This window comes from Sipha flava, unplaced genomic scaffold (assembly GCF_003268045.1).
Source record: "Sipha flava isolate LNK unplaced genomic scaffold, YSA_version1 85_pilon_pilon, whole genome shotgun sequence".
Classification (NCBI taxonomy): domain Eukaryota; kingdom Metazoa; phylum Arthropoda; class Insecta; order Hemiptera; family Aphididae; genus Sipha; species Sipha flava.
In genome coordinates, this window is record NW_020273627.1 from 724,530 (window position 1) to 752,022 (window position 27,493).

The 27,493-nt window shown below is 30.7% G+C and overlaps 1 protein-coding gene across 2 annotated transcripts in view; it reads right to left on the bottom strand.

The window, feature by feature from the left end:
• LOC112693326 (formin-like protein 6) overlaps positions 1-23,891 on the bottom strand; it is a 39,092-nt gene extending 15,201 nt beyond the window's left edge. Inside the window, exons 1-3 of one of the 2 annotated variants that reach the window (XM_025568315.1) lie at positions 22,919-23,396; positions 17,019-17,823; positions 4,362-4,547 (exon numbers count right to left, since the gene is read on the bottom strand). In XM_025568315.1, coding sequence (XP_025424100.1) covers positions 4,362-4,547; positions 17,019-17,622 — 790 coding nt within the window. In that variant the 5' untranslated portion in view covers positions 17,623-17,823; positions 22,919-23,396. Of the gene's footprint in view, positions 1-4,361; positions 4,548-17,018; positions 17,824-22,918 lie in introns of both variants that reach the window. The other variant, XM_025568316.1, reaches the window with a different exon arrangement.
• Between the last annotated feature and the right edge of the window lie 3,602 nt (positions 23,892-27,493).

Sequence of the window (27,493 nt, forward strand, 5' to 3'; positions counted from 1 at the left end):
ATTGATACTATTCAAAGTCTAACTTCTGGACAGAAGGATAGAGTTGTTTATAGTTATGTATAAATATGTTTATATGTTATAGTCAAGTGATATTTTTTAAGTATAAATTATTTAAGTTACAATACATTTTTTTTAATGGTACTTTTATTATTATTATTATGCTGTAACTATTATATTTATTACAAGAATGTTTGTTTGAGACATTTTTTACGTGGGCCCCTCTGCGCACGTCTATAGCTGGATAGCTTATAAGATGTAAGTTAATCAAGTCAAAAATGTATTTATGAATAATATTTAATATGTATTTTATTTGTTTGATTATCTATTTGATGAATACCATATATTTAACTGACACCTATGAATCTTCTTAAAAAACTGCTTTCCCACTGCTAGGTACCTAATGTTCATTACATTAATAGTTAAATAGAAGTACTTTATAAATAAAATGAATGATTGACGGATTTTTCGTAACCTATCCCCGCGGCTATGAACAGAACTGCGCAAGACGGATTAGGTACTAAAAGTCAGTAGAACAGTAGTTGTAGTCTAATGAAGATTATTTGGTGTGCTTAATTGTATTTTATAGTATCCGTGTTTTCATCTCACTTTTTTCAACAATCTAAAATTTATTTCTAAGGTAATGAACGTGATTAAAAAAAAAAAAAAAAAAATGCTATCGAAATATTGGTTGGTAAATTCATGCAAAATTTAACATGAAATCGGTAGTGAAATATTGGCATACATATTTTCAATCGAAACCATCAAACAGCGGTATACATGTAGGTTTTTCATTTTTATTTTATTTTTATAATATGTCAACAATCTGCGGCCTAGGACACAATGAGAATATACGATATTAGAAATAGTATGGAACGGCGCGAAGGGAGAAGCCACCCTCGGTAGTTTGGTTTAATTATTTTATATTACTTTTACGTTGTTAATTGGTCAGAAGGCCCCAGCTCAAGTTTCTCTACAGTCGAGCAAAACGGTTACAAAACGTTTCCGACTGGTCCGTATGTACGTATCGGCGATAGATCGCTGCGCGTGCGGACCCGTCACGTTGATCGCGACGCGATAACAGTGGTCGTACCGCGAAAGCGTTTGCGGGAAAATCGCGCACCGCATGTTTTCGCGCACGCGTGCGAGACACTGCTGCGCCCGATAGTTCAGACCGATTTCTAGAACACGTCGTCTGTGTGGCGGTGACGGCGGTCACGAAGTCGGTCCGTTTTCGGGGAGGCGCGCGTGCTATACGGCCAAGGCATGTCCGATGTACAATGTAGTACAATACGTGCTGATGTATGCAGAGAGACCGCGGCCGATGAAACGAAAAAAGAAACACAACACCGCGCGCGCGCGCGCACGATTTGGAGAGGAAAACGAATATTTACAAAATCGTGATCACGGCTCGCGAGCGATACCGTAATAATAACGAAAGAGAGAGAGAGAGTGAGAGAGAGAGAGAGAGAGAGAAGGAATATCTCGTGCCATTAAAGATTTATAACGCGCGTGCGCGCGTGGATGATCTGTACGACGGATAAACAGAGCCACTTTGACGGACAGGTGACGACGGTGACGTAAGATAACCGCTAAGCTGGTTCCGAACAAAAACGTATTTCGGCGCGAGCCACGGCCACCGGGGCGATTCGAGGAGGGGACAACCGCCGTGCACGCATCCTCCCCGAACTAGCCGCTGAAATTCCCGAACACCTGCGTTCGTCGTGTTATTATTATTATCGTCGTCAAATATAATATATATATTATTATGGAAGCGATGCACTACAGGGTCATCGATGATCCGTCGACCACTACGTTTCGATTAGAATATTACCAGTATACGAACACAGATTAAATGAAACAGCTGCTCCGTTTAATATGAGATACGATTGTTAGACGACGTGAGGTACTTTAAATTGTTTTCTTCTGTATACACCCCCCCCCCCGTCACCTACAACGGACGTCATCTGCGATAGTTGATTTAAACGACAATTTGACCGTTACACGTCACGAATATAATATGTATAAGATATATTCGCCGCCGTAAGAATAATATTATTTATCATGCACTTATAAACTTAGACTGGCAGTGTACGAGATTTTATTTACACTGCACATCCAGCATTGACAAAGCTGTTGTCCAAGTAAGAAGTGGGGAAAGTTAGGTTAACTCTAACAGTCCTTTGAAATATTTTTGATTGTGAACTGAAAATACTACATCGCCCATATGTGCGTTTTGTGGGCGAAAAATTATATAATGTAATAGTTATTGACATGCAGGTCTTGAATGTTCATGAGTTTGCACGGTTTCATTAAATGATCCAAATATTTACTACAACAACAATAATCGTAAACTTGGCGTTTTTTAGTTTGCGAAAAACATAGCTTATCAATAATTTAATTTTGCCTATTTTTATTTTTTATTTTATCTTTTATGAGCATCTAATGTATCTAATGCATATTTCGGAAATTTTATTTTAACAGGCTTTCTATTGCAAACATAATGTAACTTTGATCACAATCAAATTTTAAACTTTTTATGTCGTTTACTTTCAATAATTATTCACATTTTTTTTAATGAAGAAATTAGAACATTTTTTACACACTTTTAAATTTTAACACTGCGGTTAATGCACCAATTACATTGATATATATATATAAATAATTTGTACTAACTACTGGAAATAAATAAATAAAAACGAAGATTGTTTTAAATAAAAGTTTATTTAAATGTTTATGAAGAATTATTAAATATTATTAATTTTTAACGACGTATTGTAACTAGGTATATGATAATGACTTGCGATTTATACAAATTCATGCAAAATGTTACTCTCATAAACTTCTGAATATTAGTCATCATTAATTTACTTTTAAACATAATATTGTTGAACATATTTTTTTTTATTAAAGCATTCTGCTTAATATAATTACCAATAATGGTATAATAATGAATTTAATATTCCGTAATTGGTAAAATTGTTTAGAATTACCAAAATTCCTAAGTTTATAAATTGTGTAGGCGCCTAATACGTTTTAGATTGTTTAGACTTCATTTATTTGATATACATATATATATATTGTATGAAAAAATATTATTTTTAATTTCAACGTTTACAAAGATTTAAAATAATTTAATTTGATATATATTGTTATACTTTTCTGGTTTACATTGTGAGTGGATAATATATTTTAAAATTAATTTAAAATTGTATTAATAAAACTTCAAACAATTAAGTGTCAATTGATTAAACTCGTGATATTAAATGAAACTAATTTTTAAAATTAAATGGAACTAATGAACTAATTTACTAATGGCTAGTGGATAATGTATTATGTCAGTTAAACAAACCGGAGTCAATAAATGTTAAACAATAAATATAATATACAATATTTTTTCTTCCGTTACCAATATAAAAATTAAACACCGCAAAATATAAAATAATAACCTGCAATTGTGTTGCAATTTACGCTGTTTACTATAATAATGTAACAGAAGCGACGCCTCTTAAAGATAAATATGTGATAAATAATTTAAACATTAAGGGGAAAGCCGTCTGTTTTTGTGACCTCCATTAGAAAAATGATAATGGAATAAAAAATTACAATGATGCAAATGATATTGAATATTATATGACAATTTTTCCTAAAACACCACGTAAATATAATATTTTTGGCGAACACTATTCACACGTTCTTAAAAATTGTTACGAGAAAAATTGTCAGATAATAAGTTATAATAATTGGGGTTTAACGATTCATGCTTTATACCAAGCTGGAATCGCGGCACCTGTTGCTATTATTAAACGGAATTACGTAACAAAATGTTTAACAGCAGCGTATATTATTACACATAAGCCGACGTTCTTAAATGGTAGAAAAAAAAATAACTAACAATCTTTTTTTTCCTATTCAGCTAAATGCTATTGATATTATCTACGTTCGAGACAGGCATAGAAAATTAGACACCGATTCACCGCGCATACATTGCTAACGGATTTTTCATTATCGTCCGAAAAAGCACGATGATAATTTACTAAAAAATGAAATAACAGAAATCCTCGACAATCACGCCAAATAGAGGTTATTGTTTTCCCACAGTTGTTTAATATTATTCGAAGCGGTGATTATTGTTGATCTTTTTTTTTCCCTTTCCTACTCGGTTTCTTTCCAAGGCTAGCCGGTATCTCTTTTATTTTTTATTTTCGGTTTCTCATAGTACAGTTGGCCGCGGCCAAAAAATAAATCGAAAACCGGTTTCATACATAAAATGCAATTCGACTCACAGTGATGGTCTATCACTGATGGATCATCGTGCGCGGATGCTCTTTCATACAGATACGTTACGAATGAAACTAACTCACCTTCGAACTTCTCGTGGTTCTTGAAGTCCAACTTTTCAGGCACATGTTTCGGTCTCACCGGCTTTAGATCTTTTGTAGCCTGGTCCAGCGTGACCTTGGCGACCCTTCTGAGGACGCTCCCGTCTCTGGGACCGTCGCTCAGTTGCGAACTATTGCTACGTCGGATCGAGTCTACCTGCACCTGACCTACGAACAAACATCAAACATATACGTATTATTTATTATACGCGTCGGAGATACAATAAGCGGTAACAATTTTCATGTCACCGTAATATAATATGGTACAACCGCAGTTAAGTATAGCTCACTAGAAATAATTGGGCTTGCGTGGGGATGATTTGTCATTATTATAATATTCCCTCATTGTCGTTTACTACTCCCTCCGACAACTCAACCAAAACAGGTCTTTTTTCAACAAAAAAAACTATTTACCTACTAAACAAACTAAAAATACTAGCGAATAGCAAATAGTAATATCAATATAAAATCTATTGCTTTATATAATAAATATAGTTTCTCTAATGACGTCTATATATGTATTCATAAATGCCTAGATTTGAATAATACAAGGAAAAATTTGATTTTGTTAAAAATATTCTAGCATACATTTTTTTCAGATCACTGTGAATGATGCATATGCACAAATGTGCATTTTTATCATTAAAACATAACATAGTTGTTTCACATTAATAATGAACAAACTTTCATATTCAAATTTATTGTATACGTTAATATATCCTTCATTATCATTAATATAATTGTACATTGTAATAATATATTTAGATTTATTATTGTAAATTCAACATTGAATAAATACGTTAAAATAAACAACTTTTATACTATGACTGAGATATCAAAAATATTTTCGTGTTGGGAAATTTATGCATGAAAAATATGCGAATTGGAATTTTCTTTCGTTTATTCGTTGTGTCATATAGATGATTATGTTTTCTCGGATCGTTTTCCCACGGTCTTACTCGAATACTTATGTAGAGCAGTTTAAATATTATTTTGCTACACCGTCTAATTAATAGATTAAAAAATGACTGGAACAGGTGTTATGACCATAAGGCGTGCCCCACCTAGTGTGTTATTCATTGTTAAAACCGTCCATTTATGTGTCCTATAGATGTATTTTCGTGTTCGGTGGCGTAGTTCCTGTGCTCTCACGTTTATTTCATGTTTAATGTGTTCGACTCCAGTGAGAACTATCGGGGTGCGTTGGAAAAAAAATTAAAACAGTAAAAATCTCGCGTCCTTGCATGTACTACATGATTATCCTGGATTTTTTTCATGGTTGGGCGTGAGAGTTATTAATATAATCGAATTTAAAAAATTCAAGGCCCCGATTTAGATCTAATATTCTCCGAATTCTCTTATAAAAATACATTGGTAATATTTCATGCTTAACGATTATGATACAATACTAAACACAACTTGTGTGCACACATAGTTATTAAGCCGTCGATAATATCGACTTTATTTGAGTGGAATAAAAGAGAATAGAAAGATTACAAAGTTGATAATATGGTATCAAAATTTATTATTGTTTAATTATTTAGGATTATTTACGAATCGCAAAGTTTTGTAGTAATAAGAACTTAAAATGGATATTTTCGATAGATAACTTTTATTACAATCCTTATTATTTTAATTACATCGACTTAAAATAATTTAAATCAATACAATTAATCATGGAATCATTATCAATTTATATTTTTTATTTAACTTGTATGTATAATTACTTTATTTATGTATAATTAATTTAATGTGTATTTTACTTGTATATTTTAATGTTTATACATACATTATACATTAATTATTTAAAAATGATTATAAAATGTATTAACCAAAAGTATTTTACTGAAAAACAGCTATTATTTAAGACTTTAAATTTGATTTATATAATTATATTGTTTGTTTTATGTATTTTTTAATGTATAATATATGTAATTATAACAAATGCCTAAGAATTGGATGTAAACTGATATTTAAGGCAACTTTTATTAAAAATAAATTAGATATTTCTAGAATAATAATTTAATGTTCAAGTATTCGGGGCCGCATAGAACCCATTTAATGTTTATAAATGCATTTTAGAAATTATAAAACGTATAAATATGTATTATCTATAACACGCATAATGGTTACGACTGTGGGTTGAATAATGTTTATGGCTTTCTTATAAAATAGCAATATAAAATGAAAAACAACTTTGAATTATAGTCGAATTCAAGTTTTTATATTACAATAATTTAATTGAATTCATCACTAAGAGATTTACTCGAAAATTTCTTTATTATTCATGTTTATTCTAGCACACTACTATTACCATTATTACAGTATGAATATTGCATAACTTAACAATGAAAAATATTTTTAAATCATTTTTCAGTTATTAAACAAAAACATTTTTATTTTATTTATTACATTTTATTTAAAATCTATACAAATGAGCATAATAATAAATGAGATAACACAATAAAATATAATACAATTATTTGATTAGCAGGAGAGAGGGAACCCGTTCAGTAACAGTACCTACTTCATATTTAATTTTATGAGTTTAAGAGGGAAAACCATTTTTATTTCATTTATTTCTGCTATTTTTTTTATTATTTTTTTTTTTTTTTAATAAAGAGCATCTATTGATCAGTTTCTTTTAAGTTTTCTTTGTTTATAGTCTCCTTGGTATATTCTTAAACGTTTCTTCTTTAGTGTTTTTTTTTTTTAACATTTTCAAATAGTGTTATAGAATATTATAGAATATTATCAAATTATATGAATAGAACATAGAAGGTACTCTGTATTGTAACTGAGAATTCAGTAAATCATGAAGTGTATCAAAACCTAAAAAAAAAAAAAAATGAGTGAGTGAATTCATAGGCGTTCTTTTGTTCCAATAAGTGTGAAACACTCGTTTTCTTCATTCACTTTCGTTGGCCACCGGTTGATTGCTTCATTAGTACCGTTCAATGGACCATACACGAGTAAAGTATTAGTATTCTAGGCATCTATGTTAAATTAAAATTTAGTGAAAAATAACAGTAATTATTTTTAATAGCATATATTACCATACGTATGCGAAATCAGTTTTAACATTATTTATTATTTATTTATTTATTATTTTATTCAGTATGTTTAATGGAATATTTCATTTAATACAATGTAAAATATTAATATATCATATTCTAGTACACTAAATACATATTTCTAAGAATTTATGTGATAATATATTGCGTTTAAACACTACTGGTAGATTTTGAATGGATTGATATGAGATGGTTTGTAATAAAACGTGATCGTTCTATAATGTTTAATTTATACGAAATTCGTTTGAAATATATCGTTAGACAATTTTTAAAATCAACACTGAAAAAACAAATTTAACAGAATATAAATGATAATGATAATAAAGTACACATATGATACTTTGAACTCTCAAAAGTCATCAATACACTAAGTCAAAATAATTACAAGTCAAATATTTAAGAATTAAATCAATTTACTGGTGCAAATAGCAGGTTGAATAAATTTATTCAATTTATTTTTATCTAACCAAAAATATATTTTTAGCTATGTTATAAATTCTGAACGATACGTTAATTTAATAAATGCACTTTAGATATGATTACAATTTGATATGGTATATAGGATGTCAATATGAGAAAAAAACCAATATTGTGTTTCGAAATATATGGTTTCTTACATTCACCCGTTATCGCGTTGCAAAATAAAACTATTTAAAGACCTACGGTAATTAATTCATCTTATTTTTAATGTAAAATAAAAACATCAGTGTATCAATTATAGATTTCATTATTTTGATGTGTTATAAAAGTTATAAGCCATGTTCATTACATAAACACAATATCCAAGTAGTAATTATAACTCCAGGGTCTACATTTTTTTCCGTGCGCTTTAAAAATAATAGACGAATGAAAAATTATAGAAGTTTTTATCCTGCGAAGCAATTTGTGTATATATGGAAAAAAATGTCGTGCGAAAATGTAAACTAGCATTGAAAACTTCTTGTATTGTTTATTATTATAGTTGATTAAATGTAACCTTACTTTATTGCGAATAAGAGCTTGGTCATCGTATACGGTTAATGTAAGGTAGGTTTATACACACATAGTTTATAAGGTTACGTAACAGCATATCCGTGGTGAAATACTATAGTATTGTGTAAATGACATCGAGCTGTTTCTTGACCACGTATGTATAAAACATACACGTTTGATAAAATATTCATATTATTTAACGCAGTGGTTTTCAACCTTTTTCGGATCGCGACCCCCCATTTTTATTTTTTTGTAATGCGACCCCTTAAAAAAAAAAAAAAATGTTGTTTTATTCATCAAAATTTGATTTAATTACCGATAAAATATTTACATCATAAACAATTTTGATTAATTTACACTTAAAAATTTCACAAAATAAATAATTTACTTTATTTTTTTTTAAATAATATGGAAAAATCATTTTCTCCATTATTTTTGGTAACCCCCAAACCTATGATTCGCGACCCCCAGGTTTAAAACCACTGATTTAACGTACAAGCATCTATTTGAATCGAATAAAATATCCCATTAGACGGAAATACATTGTTTTTCTTTTTTTCGTTTAACGTCTGCATTGATGCAAACACAGAATATCTACAAAATAGTCTGTTTTTGAAATTCTTCTAACTGAAATAATTCAACATAAGTACAATATACGCGCGTATCATCGTGTCAGTGTTTGTAGGAATAAAGTCGTTATAAAATCGCCGGATAATACGATTAACTATTTTGTAATATGTACGAAACTCGTTCGTGTTGTTTTCGGTGATCGTTTCATATACGAGTATAATAATAAACGCCAATGCACATAAAAGCCCCGAATCGTATCCGTTCCACACAGTTCAATTGAGCAGTTTAAAAATGTACGGTTACAATCTATATACAATGTATTGATAATTTTTTTTCGTTATTGCTCGTGATCGACGGGTTATTTTAATTCTCATACGCAAGGAAAATCAATGTACGATTTTTTTTTCACGCGTATAAACCATATGGTAAACCTACAGACATCTGTATTTTTTAAAAGAAAAATATTTGATTCGACCAGCAGTCCTTACTAGTACATAATGTAATTTCGTCGCGGTTTCACCGACACAAGATCGTATAAGTAAACCGCAAAAATCCGAAAACGTTAACGATCCGTTTGAAGAAAGAAAATGCAAGTCGAGTAGTTTTTACAACAGTAGATACACACGCATGATTCCATGATTTTTATTTTTTTTCGTTATAAACGTAAAGGTTACTGATCCTCGCTATTTTAAATGCATAATAAACGATATTTTATAAGAAATATATATTTATATAATTAAATGTACAATGTATTGCCATTATACATATTTATTCAAATTCTACGGACTATATGACATTTTTACTGTAAGAATACCATATTTTTTAAATAATATTAAATAATATTTTAAGGATGACTTACACTCGAGATGAAATCTTAAATTACTAATTTATGAACATATTTCATTATTTATATAATGAACAAATTATTTGAAAATGTTATCCTAATTAACTCTTCAAATAGTTACGGTTTCATATAGATGAATTGGATTTACTTTAGCTATATAATGTATTTACATCTAAAATATAGCAGTCATAATTATTTTCCAAATCGAATGAACGAAGATAGAAGAGCGCAGTGAATTCTTGTTGCAATATATTGCTTTCTATGTTTATTACACCTATAATTATTGTAATACTTTACATGGAAATTAACGTTAGGTATAATGAAGTATATGTTACGTATAAGTAAACCATAGGTATAATGAGCTTTCGTGAAACATGCCTCGTAGGTTTGTTGTGTCAACGGACGCATTTTTCGCATCACGTTTACTATTTAGATATATGGTAGTAGTATATAGGTTTCCTATTGTGTTTAGTATGTTAGGTACGTATTTACGTTAATTTATTTGCTTGAATACTCCTGTACTCAGTATTTAGTACTTTAGTACCTTAGTATTTACTTTTCAACTCTTTTCTCTGATAAGAAAATATCAAACGTAAATTTTTATTTTAGTTTATTTCGCAGTTCAGAATACACATATATTATAACGTCGAACAAAGGAACGTACGTCAGAAAGGAAATACAAGGAAATTTTTTTTTTTTTTGCTATTTGACTTTGACCATAATTATAGTGTGACTTTGCGAAAGCCGAAAGGTCAATTTTAAACTCATTAGTCACATTACTAATTGGTTAATGTTTTAAAAATTGTAATTTTATTATTAATATTGCTTATATTTTTAAAAGTTGAAATTATTACAAGGAATAGGGAATAAAAGTTTAAACAGAATTGATTTTTAATCATGAACAATTAAAATAAAAAAATAACAACTATTAAAAAGCATGTACAGTATCTACATAACTGATATAAAACAATGATTAGTTTATCATTTTCATTTGGAACGTTAATATAAATTTATTCATATTTAGAATATTTACTGTATTTAATAAAGACCGGCCATTTCAAAGTTAATAGAACGAGTCCATCTGATACGTATTTTTTAGTTTTCATTGTAACATTGTATGTTTATTTTAATTTGCTATAATACATTATATTATATTCTGTCGTTCGAAATCACAATAAAACTTTCTGGGAATATAATGTAATATGCGACCAAGCCGTCGCGATTAAATTAAAAAGTTAAATAATAAAAAAAAATAAAAAAATAAATAGATTAGGTTACCTTTTATTTAGCCGTAACGGCCACGGCGGCACACAATAATAATGCGAACACTCAAAGTTCACCGAACGATGCAGTCGTATTACAATATAAAATTTTAGCAACGTTATTAACACGTGTGAAATCACTTTGGTTTTATACGGACGATCGATTACACCGCGGTGTATGCGAATGATATCCATGGATTTCCGTCTCGGATCTACGATCGTCGATCGATCAACACTGGCACTCTTTTGTAATGAGCGTACATGTGTTTTCACGAGACATTTGGCGATTAGAGTATAATATTATTTCATGATGTAGACTTGTTACGATAGCGGCGGCGTGTGTTATCATCATCCACTTCTGACTGCGCGCGTTGACCGACATCACCCCGCCGTCATCGCTTCAACATTGGCATGTGTGATACTGTGTGTGTGTGTGTGTGTTGTATTAAATTTTATGTGTATTGTGATAATATTACGTGCAGAGACGTATGGTTATAAAATGATGGGAGAGAAAAATCAAAGAGAAAAAAAACCGAAACGTTCGGTAGGCGAGAGATAACGTATGATAAGTAGCGTGATGCTTTTACGTATTTAATGTTGTAACAACACGTATGATATATATATATATATAGTATGCGCAGTCGAGTCAAACGAGTTGATCGAAACACCCTCTACTCAATTAATTTTATTTTTAAACCATGACATTTTTATAAACAAATGTTTCTATTTAACAAATTAATTATGTACTGATACTTTATAATAATAAAGCAATATATGTACTTGCAGCTTTGCAAAATATGGCAAAATAGAGTTTCAAAAACGTAGACTGAAATTAAAAATAGTTATTAGAAAAAAAAAAAAAATTGGGCAAGATACGCACATCGTAATAAACCTTCCAATTAAAAAACTAATATTAATATTATTTATTACATTAAAACATTATTGTTATCGTATACATTATTATCATACACATCACATTTACAACATACCTATTATAATTTATATACAATTCGGAGGTACGCTAAAAACGAGTTTTTTAGACGAAAAAAAATTATAATTCTTTTCAACGACATTTCTGTTTAACGAATTTTTTCAGAGAACCCCCAAATTTCGTTAAAATATAGAGGTTAGACAGTATTTTTATTATATTTTATATTAATATCTATACGACGAGATAGTGCGAGTATTTGACGTGTTGAGCTCGATAGTCGTTTCCTATCTCTTGGTAGTGTTTACGTTGACGACGCGGTGACGGGTGTGAATGTGTTGATTCTACGTACGAGTTTCTTTTCCCAATCCAAATATAAGATACAGGTACTATGTTTATGCGCGCAATTCTTGATATATTTTTGTACCTACCTACAGCACTAACTAAACTTCCGTAATATTTTAGTTAACTGCGGGGCTCAAACGGTAACCGAATAAACAGAACGTGATAATATCGATATGTTTGCATGGGTTCGTTTGCACTCTCTATTTTTTATAAATGTATGGACGTATACCGTTGTATATAGAAACGTTCAAATATTATAAATATATGTAACTATTATACTATTATAATAAATTTGATGTGCTTATTGTTGATTCAATTATTTTGCGAATTATAATATTTTATTAATTTTGATAATATAATTAACTTACTTTTTGTTCTGATTAGTGCAGTTGTGTACTGGTGTAGTGTTGTACATAATATCATGTATAAACTACCGTTGAGAATAATTACATATAATGAGAATAATTTATTTTAAGTTTTAACACTACTTTACAGTCTATAATGAGTACATTTGCATGCAAATTTAGGTTAATTTATTAAATTGTAAAATAACTTAAATATTTTATTTTATCAAACATTTGTAATATGAGGATTGTAATCACGCAATAATCCGTATATTCCGTAAAAAGAATTATAAATCAAATTACGTTTTTTGTTTACATCACTCCCACACAAAATTAATTTACCGAAAAGTATATTAAGATTTCAACGTCATCATAATAGAATGACTTGGCTGGCTAATTCTACGAAGCAGATATATTTTATCTCATTTTAGATTGTACGTGATGACCAAACAGTAATGAGATTTTTCAGTGCATATCTTGAATATTATTCTCAATTAGAAATTTTTAACCAATGTAGTACAATGCACATAATACACATAAACACATTCTCCAGAAAAAATCAAAATTTACGTTACTTTTTTGAGCTAATATATGAGAAAAGTATATTATTAAGAATCGAAGATAATTATACTTCTACAGTACTACACGAGTTCGCTATTTTTCTTTTACGTTCATTATCATCTATGATTATTCAAATATCTATTTTTTATAATTTCTTCAATAGATATAGAAGTATATTGAATATAATATGTACAATTTTTATTATGTTAACCATGTTTCCTTATTATCGGTGTAATAGTTTAGTTCTTTGCATAAAAAGTAAATACGGATATTATGTATCAATTAAATTTATTACTTAGGCCAGAGGCTTAAACGACTCCTCCATTTAAATACTACTATCGGTTGATTATTCATACTTCTACATTAACATATATCCTTAGGAACGTGTCTAGACAGTGGGAGTGCAAACATGTTATCTCTCAACTTTTCCCACAATGTTCTAACACAATATAGAATCTATTTTTGTAAGTGTTGTATTTCAAGAAAAACAAGAGTACAGGCGATGCAAGATGTTGAGCAGAAAAAAAAAAGAACAAAAAACAAATAGATACCTGCGAGAAACAGTCAAATAATTCTTATAAATTATTCAATAAACCAACAATTTTATAGATATTTATACTGGTTTATAATTTTAGATTAAGAAGTCTTGATTATATTTGAATGTTCAAAATACTATTATATACGTCATTGATTATTACATAACCCACTAATATTCCATGTATGTAAACTTCTCTGCTTATTACTTGTCATTAAAACATATTGCAAAATATTGTGTACGTTTGCGACCCATTATATCACTTTATCTTCTATTTTTGTCAAATTAAATCTGAACATTATTATAACTTAACCACTTGAACTCTACCAGTTATAACTTTATCTACGATTCACTTAATATTATAAAAATGGATTTTCAAACTACTTAATATATATTCAGTTATTATTTTATTTGATTAATTTAAGTTCTGTAATGATTTATTTCTTTCAAGAGTTTTATACATATATTTATTAATTAAATATACGATTGTTTATTACGTTTTATTATTTTCTAAAGTTAAATGTATTTAAATACATTTTGAAAATAATTTTTAATAATTTTATTACTTATTTAAATTATATAAAATGTTTTTGTATGCATTTAAAAAAGGTTAAATTTTGTTCTATTTTATTCGAAAAATATAATTAAATTTTATTAAGATCTTACTGTGATTTATAGTGTTAAGTAGTATAGTAAATTATGTTGACTTATTTAAATTTATTAAAACTCATGTACCTATTTTCAGATAAGTATTTTGACTAATTAAAAGTTATAAAATATCTTATGTACTTTCTAAAAAAAATCCTTAAGACCATATATATTATGTTTATACAAAAGTAAAATTATTATAAGCACACATTTTTGTAAAAAAAAAAAATCATGTATACAGCGATAATTTAGACTCGTACAATAATTGCTTTTTAATATAGTACATTTCTTGTCTATAATTTATCTTCATACGCGTAAGTACATGTTATTATATTTTGTTAGCAGGTACAGTTGTTGGCTATTATATATGTGTATATTTTCACGATTAGATGATTTTTATGGAAATGATACTTATTTTTTTATTGTTACTCGATGATTATAATAATGTATAACATTGTACGAGGGAAACCGTATTATATTATATTGTCTTTGTGTGGTTTTCTTGATAGGTGTACAATAATATGATACTACTTTTGCTCATATTATTTGAGAAGAAAACGATATTTTGCAACCATTTGTTTACAAACTCGAAGTTGTTATTTTAAATATACAACATAAATTCCAAAAAGGCATATGAAGCGAATATTTCATTCAATACTTCATTTATCGCGATCGATTGGTAATTCAGTCTGCACGTATACTATTATGGTACCCACTGTTTATTTATTATCAAATGTGTTTGGTTTGATACTAATTATGCAGATGTAAAAATAAATTAACCGTAAAATTGTTTGAGATAAAAATATTAAAAGATCTTAATACTTTACATTTTTTTTCTGGGGTATTTAGAACAAAATTTACACTTATTTGTAAAGTGATTTTCCCTTTCATTTTAATCATAGAATATATTTTCAGGCAATTTTCAAATTATATATAATAATTGCAAATCAAACTTAATAGTATGCTAAGTTATATTTAATATATAATTACAAAATAATTACATAATTATACTCATGTATAGTTTTTATTTTTATTCAAGAATTTAACTATGTATTGTATGTATATATGACTCAAGCCTTATACTATATACTTATACTTTTAAGCGTGCCTACTGGGTAGTCAGGGTAGGTACTTGACTACTCTGTGAATCTTCCCTCCCTCACCAAAATATTCAATATTATCACAATAATAAATAACCATATTATGTTCGCCCACTTCGAAATATCCATAAACGGTCAATACATGTATAAGAATATTGGAAAAATATAATTATTAAGTTAAATTAAGTTACTCCATCCAAATTTGTTGATTTAAATGTTAATTTGTTATGTATGACTACCCTGACAGTAATATCTGCGTACGCTTATACTTATACTATACTAAACATATTTATTGTTTACAATATACCTATATCATCCCAATAGTTGTAGACCACTCATGTATAAATATCAATATTTTTCTATAGTTATTTAAAAAAAATTTAATTTTAATTAAAAGTCAATAATAAAACAGTAATGAATGTGTTTATATTTAAAGGTGTAATTTCAAATTATTGTTTTGAACGTAGAAGTGAAATTGTAAAGCACACAAGCGTTAATTAATGGTTTATTATTCATTAATATAGTATCTAGGTAATATAATACAACATACATTTTTCTAAAGCTAAAATAAAATGGTTTTCCAGGAATTTTATGTCTTAGTAATTCATTTTATTTATTAAAGAATCAAGACATTCAATAAATTAAATATTAGGCACATATGGTAATATTTTAGGTTCATCGTTATGTCTATTCAATATAATGAAATGTACAAAATATAATAGGTTTTTTAATTTTCGTGTTAATAAATATTTTAAATTTGATTATAATTGTTATTTGCAAAATTATTTTTCTACGAAAAATTTAACGTAATTTATAAATTAATTAATTATTTTTATTTTGTCATAGTTTATTTTAGATTCAGAATTAATCAGAGATAATATAATATTGATATTGTTACAAAACATTTATCAGTTTTAAGCATAATACCTATAAGATTTAACATTTTTCCCTGTTCTTACGTTATTTGTTTTTTGTGATTTTTACTTATAAAGTGTAGAAGGGTGTATAACTTATGATTTGTTTGTAAATTAAATTTGAAGAAAAATATGAGACAAATAATTATTTTAATGAGTATTTTTTTTCACTCGAAACCTGTATTTCGCGTGGTCTTATTCAATGTTGCGCCACATTATTTCATTAAAATATCACCAATATTGGTGTTCGGAATCGTATTCATTTGCGTTCATATAAATCTTATAGATTTTATATAGGTGAAAACGGTCGGTATTTATTTCAAACTGATCAACGAGTAAATGAAATAAAAAAATTACTTCTTACGAATACTTTAACCATCGTTCGTAAATTTGAATCCCTTATGCTTAGCCCTCCAGGTGAAAAAGAAAATACCTTCGGTACGGGGGAGGTGGGAGTTTCGGGAAAATGTCATCATCGTATTTACACGCGCATGTATATATATGATAATCTTGTGCCGTAAATGGTGCGAAAAGCAACTCACCGTTTGCGACATTCGACTGTATTTTGGTCGGGTTCAGTTCGACTTTGCGGTGTTTGACGATGGTGAAAGCCGTGCGCCCGGCACTGCCGCCCAGCCTTTCGCCGCCGTTCACCACCATTGAGTCGCGATCGTCGTCGTCGTCCGGTTCGTCTCTGGCGTCCGAGTACACGCTCTGCGGGCTAGTCAGCGTGTCGGCAAACACTGAAGACTCCTCGTCGGTCGAAGAACTGGCGGTCGACTCGTCGCGGTCGCGGTCGTCGTCGTCGTGGTGGAGGCGGCGGCGACGACTAGTAGTGCAGTGGTGCTCCTGCCGGTGCTGTTGTTGTTGCTCATCTGCATGATGACGACGATCGGTATCGTCGCGGGTCGGGGGAGTCTGCTGCTGCCGGTGGAGGTCACGACTGGTCACGGTCACGTGACCCGCTGCCGCCGCCGCCATCGCCTCCACCTTTGGCGCGACTGGTTTCCGTAGCGCCCTCGTCGCGCCCCCCAACAGCCAATCCCGAGTCGTTCCGGTCACCGACGGCTTTTTGTTCCGGCTCTTGGTGCTGCCGCCGCCGCCGACGCCACGTGTTGGCGGGGTTGAGCTTTGCAGGTTGCCCATCGCCGCAGCTCGGGTGTATCGCTATAGCCGCCGCGGCGAGTTTTTTCCGGGCGATGGTGCACTACGGTCGCTAGTCAGCGGCAATGTCGACCGCGAACCGCAAACGGTGACGACGTCGACGCCACCGGATATCCTCACCGGACACGCTCGTCCTGTCCAGCATTTCCCGCCGCACGGTGCTCCGCACTTTCCGCGTGAAACCTGAAACATTTTTGTGCGTTACGTAAATATGGTTGAACGTCGAATACACACTGTCAAATGTTATACGTATACGTATATAAAAATGATTCCAATGTAGAAAATATGCATATTATACTTAAAATATATAATAGTAATACACATTTATAGGTAACAGTAATAATACACAATTATAACAATATTATTTTGAAGGAAACAATTGATTATCAATGTATAATCTAAAAAGTATCAGTGGAATAGATTCTTGTTATTTGATTCATTTAGAGGTACTCGTGACCGTTTTTGAAAGCCAATTACTACGCATACCGGAAAACCGTATCCGATGTGTCCATACGCGCGTGCACTGGACACGCTCATTGAGCTATGAATACAATATGGATATTTACGCATTGTGTACTCTTGCTTTGAACGGAAGTCCATCCAAATGCAAGAGCAAGGCCGTATCTAAAAATTTTTTTCGGGAGGGTCCAAAACATGTATATTTTAATTTTATTGAATTTAGATTTTAACTTTTGACATTTGGTTAAAAAGGAGACAGAAAAAGATTTAATCTTCTTTTATTAAAATTAATATCATATTTTTATATGATATTATGATATAAAATTAAAAACAGTCAATGATTAATTGGAGCTTAAGTCATTTTAAGGCATTTGTTTGCTCAAAACTTGCACGTTTAGTATGTAATCTACTAAATTGATAAATTAAATTTTACCTATCTACAAAGGTATCTTACAATTTATCTGTGCATCATCTTATGGGGACCTCACGACCCGTCACTGATGCTGTTACTACTACACTAGTAATAATATTGATATACTAGTAATACTACTAATGAATATGAACCAAATTACAATTTACATGACTACCGGCATAATTTTTAAGAAAACTATTTAGTTATTATATAATTGTGTGAAAAAGATTCAAAGTGACAGCCTACCAAGATGGGAATTGATTTTAGAATAAATAGGCGTTCCATATTTTCACTATTAAATTTAAACCCAATATGCGCTCTGTACAATGTTATATTTATTTTTTATTGTTATTTTATTAGTGCCCCCGTGTTGTATTCTTATTGGTAGGAGATAACTGGTTAAAGGTATCGATTTCTATCGACGGTGAAAAGCGAAACACTACCGGCGATCGGATTCGAACCGGCAACTATATGCACCTTAGTACAGCGCGGCAACCACTTTATATCAAACGCTCTAGTAATATATGTTGTAATACGCTTTAAACATAATATAATATACAAAGAAACTTACTATAAATTATGTACTTTGCTGCATCCATGTCGACTGTACTATCAATCAACTCGTTTCGAATTGTTTATTTTTCGTCCGCATACCTACATTATATTATTAATTATCATATTCCGTGATGTGTAAAACCTTTTTGCACGCGATATTTTATATATATATACATATGTAGGTTACGACAGTACTGTCGTTTTAAATCTTTTACACTTATCAATTTTCGTTCAAGTGCATTCTTAATAACGGACAGGTATTGTATATTTAATGTATATATTGTACGTTATTATAGTATTCGGTTTGACATGCATCATTTATTACCTAGGTCTAAAATATGTTTGCTGCTCTGCGCGTTAAATTCGTTATCAGTATAATCAATATTCAATATTTATATAAGGATCACATACTGCACTCGTTTCCTGTGATGTCATTTGGTATTTACCAAAGATAAGACAGACTTTGGTGACTGATGAATGATCGCTATAGAAAAGGATATTTTTTATTATTTACCAACTCATAGATACGTGAAGTTAAAAATGTTTTCGATTTGTTATTTTAGTGTATTTGAGTTCTCTATGAAAAAATAATTAGCTTAAAACAAAAATTATATTGCAATTAAAAGCAAAAACAAAATCGATTTTCATAATGAAATGTTTAATAAAACGCAAATAATGTGAATGTTAATGATATTATGTAATGTTTGTATTTAAACTTGATTTTATATAAGTAATGTGAATGTTGTATAAAATCAAGTTTAGAGACAAGTACAATATTAAAACAAATAATTAAATTCTACATTTGTTGTCTCTCATATATTATTTATTTACTAATAATATTAAGTATTTTATAATATATTTTGTTATAAACCTTATTAAATCGAAAAATTATTTTAGCGATTTTTAATGTTAACGAATATTAAAATTAGACAATATTACCCAGTAATTTTTATTTACTTGTAGTAGTTGCTTAATTTAGCTCTATACATCATTCACATCGTCTGTGTCTATCGTTTGTTGTTCTTTAAGATTTTCGCAAAAGAAGAAGACTACGGTGGACGGGCCATGATTGGAGGAACCAAAATTCATTACTACATGCAGTGATTTAACAAAATCCTGCAGGTAGAAGGTTTCTGGAAAGACTAAGATTCGCTGGGAAGATGTTATAAAAAAGGATGTTGAACAGATAGAAGGTGGTTCGAACTAGAGAAATCTAGCACTAGATAGAGAAGGGTGGTCTTAAAGACTAAATAAAGACTCAAAAAAAAAAAAAAATATTCAAAAAAAAATAGTTATTTATTGAAAGTATTCTTAACTACAATAAGGAATAAATATATATTATTTCCTTAAGCCTCAAACATATTATGTATAAATATAAATATGTATATATGTAAATATTAACATATTTTATTCTCCATTTAAAGAAATATATACATAGTTAGTACAATATTGTAATTTGTAATAAGATGATTCATAACTGAAACCTATATAATGTTTTAACAATAATTAAAACATTTTGGTTAATGAAAAACAAATAACTGAGTAATTGATAAGCGACATATAGTCATCTCCATGATGAATTGGTTTCTTGTAAATACCACATGTATAAATAACATACGAAAACCATTCATATTGTTTCACCCTGTAGAACTATATATTCTACTTGAACCATAGTAATGTACATACAGTATTTTCAAAATTCATAATTCAATATCCTGTTATGAAAACATATGGTGTTAATGAAGTCGTTAAAATAAATATGTGATTCATTTTCGTTGTCCTTATTTGTATGCTGAAACAAAATTCTGCACTTCAACGTAAATATTTCACAACATTGACGAATATCAGCTGTAGTAGATAATTATTTATGAAAACGATATGGAACAATTGTTTTCTAGAATTGAAAAAGAGTATTAATTTTTTTATTTTAAATTAAATGTTTTTGATTATGATTGCTTTAATGATTCAACACAGCTTAAATATTTTAAATGTAATGATTATATAAAACATAAACTATTTTTAATGCCAAGAGAAAATAATATTTTATAATTTTAATAAAAATTGAAAAAGATCAAAACTTACAGAAAATACAGTAATTATCAATCATAAATTATTCAGAAAGATAATAACATTTGTTTAAAGAGAAACAAATATTTATTATATTTGTATATTATGCAAATATTTTAAATTATATTATTATTATTTTGTTTATTTCTTTATAGTATTATATTATGAAATGTAAAATGTATTGTGAATAATACATTTAAGAAACGTCTTAAAAAGTACAAAAAATGCATTTTTACTAATTTGTAATTATAAAATATTTAAAATTTTAAAATTTTGTTTTAATTATTTTAGGAATATGCTTTTATAAAATCGATTTGTTATAGGAACATCTAAATTCTCATGAGACCTTCAACTGGCTATAAAGAATTATTTATATTAGGTAGTATTATTGATTTCATGTACCTAGTTCAATTATTAATTAATAGCATGTTATGACGTAGTATATATGATATATTCAATATATTTGTTGTACCGATGGATTAAAAATGAATTTTTTGAAAATAATAAAACTTTTAATCTTTCTATATCATTAGACAATAGCATACAGATATAATAACTGGTATTGTTATAATAGGTTTTGTTTTTTATACTCGAGAAAACTTCTTTCAATTAACTATTAATGTTTATGCTAAGTAATAACACAACTAATTTAACAAAGATATTATTTGCTGATGATACATTTAGAATTCTATTAATATATTTTATAGTTAAAAATTGAACGGGAGAAACGAATAAGTAAATTTGTAGATGATTTGGTTGATGATTTCGAAACCAGCTATCTTCATTATCGGTTTCAAAATGAACCAAACCGTTCCATAAATGAACGATCTCCGAAATCATAACGTTAAGATTATAAACGATCATTGACAAGTAGACAAGTGCGGTTAAAATAAAATATACGCTGTCATTACAATACAAATTATGGTGCTAACGCAAGCGTCGTATACGAATATTATTATAATGCGTCGACGGTTTATTATTATTACTATATGATAGATAATGTACGTAAGAGTTGATTTATTTAACGATAGTCACTCATTCTTTTGATATACGTACATGTTACGTACACGTTTTTGTGGAACTAAAATATTTAAATTTCATTCGAAGTTGTTACTATTGCGGACGAATTGTATAACGTTAGCATAATAATTTTATCAATTTTTATAAGAGCGATAAAATACATTAATTTTAACTATAGCCATCAATTTGAATTTTTGATTTAATAATTTTATGGTCCACGAAGTTTTTTAAAAAACGTAATGATACAAATTATATTCTCGTAGAAATCGACTACCGGACCGAAAGTTATATTCGAGTATATACAGAGGCAGCAGGGATGACGGGATAACGGAAAGCTGAACCGAGTGAAAGTCGGCGGACTTGGGTGCATCCGAGTTGGGTCCAAAACACCAAGAGGTAGTAAAGAGTAGTATACAACTTGGATCCCGGATTATTTTTGGTGCTACTCTAGTTTGGTCTTTTAACGTTTTTCATCACATTTTAACAGATTTTTAACAGTCTATGATCAATATTCGACCACAAGTATGTTAAAAATTAAAGGTAAATGTTAGTGCTTCTCATAAAACAACTGGTACCCAAAATTTCCCGATTAGTATAGTATAGCCTATAGATATTTTAAGTGATCGGGGACCCAAATAGTGCTGAACCAAAAGATAAAAAATAAATGTCAGGACAACTCGGATGCAGCTACCGTCCTAGATGTTAATACCAACCCGTACAGCGGTTTGATTTTATTGTGAGAAAAATAATGTTAATAATAATTACGTGTAATCGACGTCGTACTGACTGCAACCTTAAACTGTCGGCGCGCGTACGTGGTCCGGCGGAGCGACCGGAAGACGGCTGTGGTGCAACGGGCGCACGGCGAAGTCGACAACGCGGACCTGACCGTGACGGACGGTACGTCGGGACTGATATTTTTCGTGTATAAGACTGCGTCCAGCACAACCGGAGCGCCGTTGCGCCCGTTTGGCCCCGTTCGGAAAATCGATAAGGGCGGCGGAACAAGTGTACGTGCTTGGTGCTCGCGTGTTCGGTACGCTGTTCACGCACTCGCGACGCGTACGACGCACCGCGCTATCGGAGACGGTCGCGGCGATTGATGATGCTGCTGATGATGAGCAACGGGTGGGCTCTGTCGAAACCCGAACTTTCGGTGCCACGCGAAAAGCGACGGCGACGACGCAATACGAGGTTTGCGCCCCCGTCAGGGCCTAAAACCACGCGCGTACCATGCGCGCAGTAGAATAAAATAAATTAAAATAAAAGTGAAGCAGCGTGTGCACCACGGGATTTGAAAGCGCGCATCGTCACTATTTATTGGAACGTACGACACGAAAGTCGAGCAAACGTTTCATCGGCTAGAATATTTATTTTTCCGTGTATACATTTTTAGGAATGAAAACAAATAAAAATACAGGTACGTTCGAAATCCACGATTCACAGGATAATATAAAAACGGCCATTTGCATACAACACGAACGCCGTAAAATCGGTTTGAACTGAATACGGAATATTACTGTTTGGAGTGGCCAAGAGTCTACAAACGATTATACGTGGAGTGTACAACGAACAACCGAAAATTATAGACCCGGGTTCAGCGTTCGCCGTTGTATACCCGCGGTTCACTCGATCCCAACGCATACGACCTCGACAGCGCTGATCGGGACGGACCGCGAACGATGCTGCAGCTGCGATGAACGAGCGGGCACCGCGGTCGGAACCCGAGCTTCCGGTACGTCGTGTAAAAAACGGGACGACGCGATAAGCACGACGCGTGCTGCGAACGCGATGAAAAAAATAAACCGCGGACGACGACGGAATGTTCTAATGAAACGGTGCGATGTAATTTTCGTCACGCGGTCAAACCAATTGACCGCGGGTGGGCACCGCGCGCGCGACGGTAATAACGAACGAGTAATAATAATAACAATAACGTGTTAATAAACAATGATGGCGGGCCGGTTCGATTAACCGACCGCCGTGTTTGTCCATGCGTATAAGTTTGCGCTTGTACAATATTTTAACAGGCGCGTCTGCACCGCAAACAGTCGGTGGCGCGCGCGCACACATGTCCACTGTACAATGTAAATAGATCATCGCGTTCATGGACGTGCGAAAAAACATTTTTACCCGTTCGTAACGCTCAATCGTCACCAATGACCACGGTCTTATGTTCAATACTTAACAACCACTGCATTGTTTTAACAAAACGTCTAGGACGTGTTCTACGCCTGAAGATGAGCCCTCCGAAAATTGATTTTATCATTTAAAAATTATGCGATTTTCTCCGTATTTTTAATACTAACCGATTTCACGATATTCGTTTGCGCAAATAATTGCTTTTGTGATTCCGGTATACAAGATCTTACTGTAAACTTTTATAGGGCGCAGCTTATTTTTTTATACTACAACAAATTGTGCACACAATTGTAAACCCTGTATCGGGTTCATTGTTTCATTTGATTAATACGCTGGCAGATTTTTCATTTCGAGCACCGTCATTACATGTTGAATTGTATGCAATTGGTAAATTGCTATTGTAATGACGAATCCGTTTGAATGGATAAATTATTGCAAAGGAAGATCTACGTGATTGCAACGCATATCGCATTAAAGATCGTGATGATGTAATACAGTTGCTGTATATTATAACTTTTACAAAGTTATATTTTAAGTTGAGTAAAAAAAATAAATATGGAGTATTAATATAAGCTATTTACAGATTGAAAATTGGAGAGATTAATATGACGTTTTACAGGTATGTTTGTATCACGATTTCGTTATTATATTGAATTTGAAACTTATTGAAAATTAAGAACTTTGATTTAATTTTTCTATTACCAGAGATAATTAAAATTCGTTATATGAAAATTGGAATTGTTCATTATACTATACAATTATTAATCGAATTGTAATTTTGAAATTGTACGCCATCATAAGTAAGATATATTTTTCAATATTTCATATTACCTTTTTTCTTATCTTGCTTTAAATTAGTTTTAATGAGCTATTTTTAATTTTTTTTTCAGTCTTACGTATTTTAATCTTTTTAATTTTATTGTCTCTGATGGTAATAATTTTAAATAGATACGTATTTTTACGAACAAAAATATTAATGTGTAGTATGAAATTACGATTAGCACGGTTATTGAATTGGAAAATATCAGTTATTGTGCAAATCTAACGGCGCTCAAGTTATGCAATTTAGGTACGTTTATGAAATAACAAATAAGTAATTATTTATTACATTTTCTAAAATTAATAAGTTATGAAATGAATCTTTTACAAAATAGCATTGTATATTTTTAACATTTTAATGTTTTTTGAATAACTTCATTCGAAAACCAAAATTAATCAAGTTAATTAATGATTAAATAATGAATATGAGTGTAGTCTATATTGTATAGTAGCGGTTTCCAACAATGTTTTCGACCCCCGATGGCGTGACGCTTTTCTGGGGCTGAACTTATGTCATCGTATCCTTGATAAATTATTATCTATATAGTGGTATACGTATACATTACACCTGATTCCCATAGGATAATTAAAGAATTTATTATACATTAGTACAGAAACCAAACGTAACCGCGAAGTTGGTCCTATTCAAATTTTGAACGTGTTGTTATTGATATTAGTAGGTTCTATGATAAAATTATATCATATGTAACCGTGAAATTGGATAATTAGCAAATAAAGAATGCAATCGTATACACGTTATTAAGGCTGCCGCGGACTCCCGACATGAGTATCGTGGACCCCTAGAGGACCATGGACCACAGGTTAAGAACCACTGAGCTAAAGGAAAGCAAAAAACATTGTAAGTAAATATTAGCCATGGGAAGATTTACCACTGCATCTTTCGTCTATATAAAAAAACTTTTCATATTTTAACCAAATTGATAAATCTCAAGGGGAACTTGCTCCCACTGCTCCCTCCCTTCGTCGTTGGATGTATAATATAATATAATATTATCTTTTACCACTAATTTAATTTATGACTTTTATTATGTGCATTAGAAGTTTTGAATATTTCAACACTTGTCATTAGTCTGTTTTCGTCATTTAAAACGGCATGTGAACATTTCCTGATGATTTTTCAAAAATAAAAGAATTATCAAAGTATATATTTACATTATTTGGTACTACTTATATTTGTGAACATACATTTTCCCGCATGTATTACGCAAAATGTTCAAAAAGATCTCATTTAACTGATGAACATTTATACTCCTTGAGAAATTAGGCGTTACACATTTTACTCAAAATATTGAAAAAATGATTAAAGAAAAACATGCCAAAATTTTACACTTATTCTAATTCACAAATTTCTATTAAACATTCTAAAATCTAATATGTATTTTTTTTTTTTTAATAAAATTAAAAATTTTAAGATTTGAATTGATTTGTAATTTATATCAAAGAAGATCTAAAAAAGAAAATCGTGACAAAAATCATTTGTGAACTTCAGAGATCGTCGACAACAAAGAATTGATGTTGTTTACCGCTATCTTTAAAGTATCGTTTTAAACAAATAGTTTAAAAAATGGGATTCCCTACTAATTTTTATTAAAAAAAAACTGTTTTCCAGATGGCACTGCGACAAATCTTACAAAAATGCAGTTGTTTGCCACAACTTGTGCAGGTAGTAGACAAAGGTGATCAATTTATATTAATTATAATAATAAAAATGAAATATGATACCAATACAATATTATTAAAAAATTAAATTAACACCAGTTAAAAAATGTACTAAAAATTATGCGCCCCGAGGCAACTGCTTCTGTTGCCCTTGCGGTAACTACGCCACGGAAATCCGTACACTACAAATGTCGCAAGAGAGTACCGGACGAAACACGTGAATTGCCACCAGTTACTGCGCGTGACAACAAGTACCATCCGGAACGTGTCATTATATGACTATTTATGAAACTTTGCATTAATTTTTTGAATATTTGAATATACCGAATTTATTAAAAATTTCCCAGTTTATTGTGTTTATTCCATATTTAAATGCTATTGTTGGGAGGGCATTATCACTTAGTGGAAACCAGGCCCGGCTTAAGTGTTTAAACAAACATAGGCGAAATTTAGGTTTTGCCGCCCCTTACGTGTAAATATTTTATCAAATATTTTTTTTTATGCATAAAAATTGTCCAGGAAAAATGCCGCCCTAAGCGTGGGCCTATGTCACCTACCCCTTGAGCTGTGCCTGGTGGAAACACCTCGAGGAATTCAAGAAATAGACTGAGTGTTGAAGTTAAAAGGTGATTCAAACATATTAGTCACGAGACGGTTCAGTTCCGAGAAATCAGATCAATTTCTGGGAAAATATCGCTT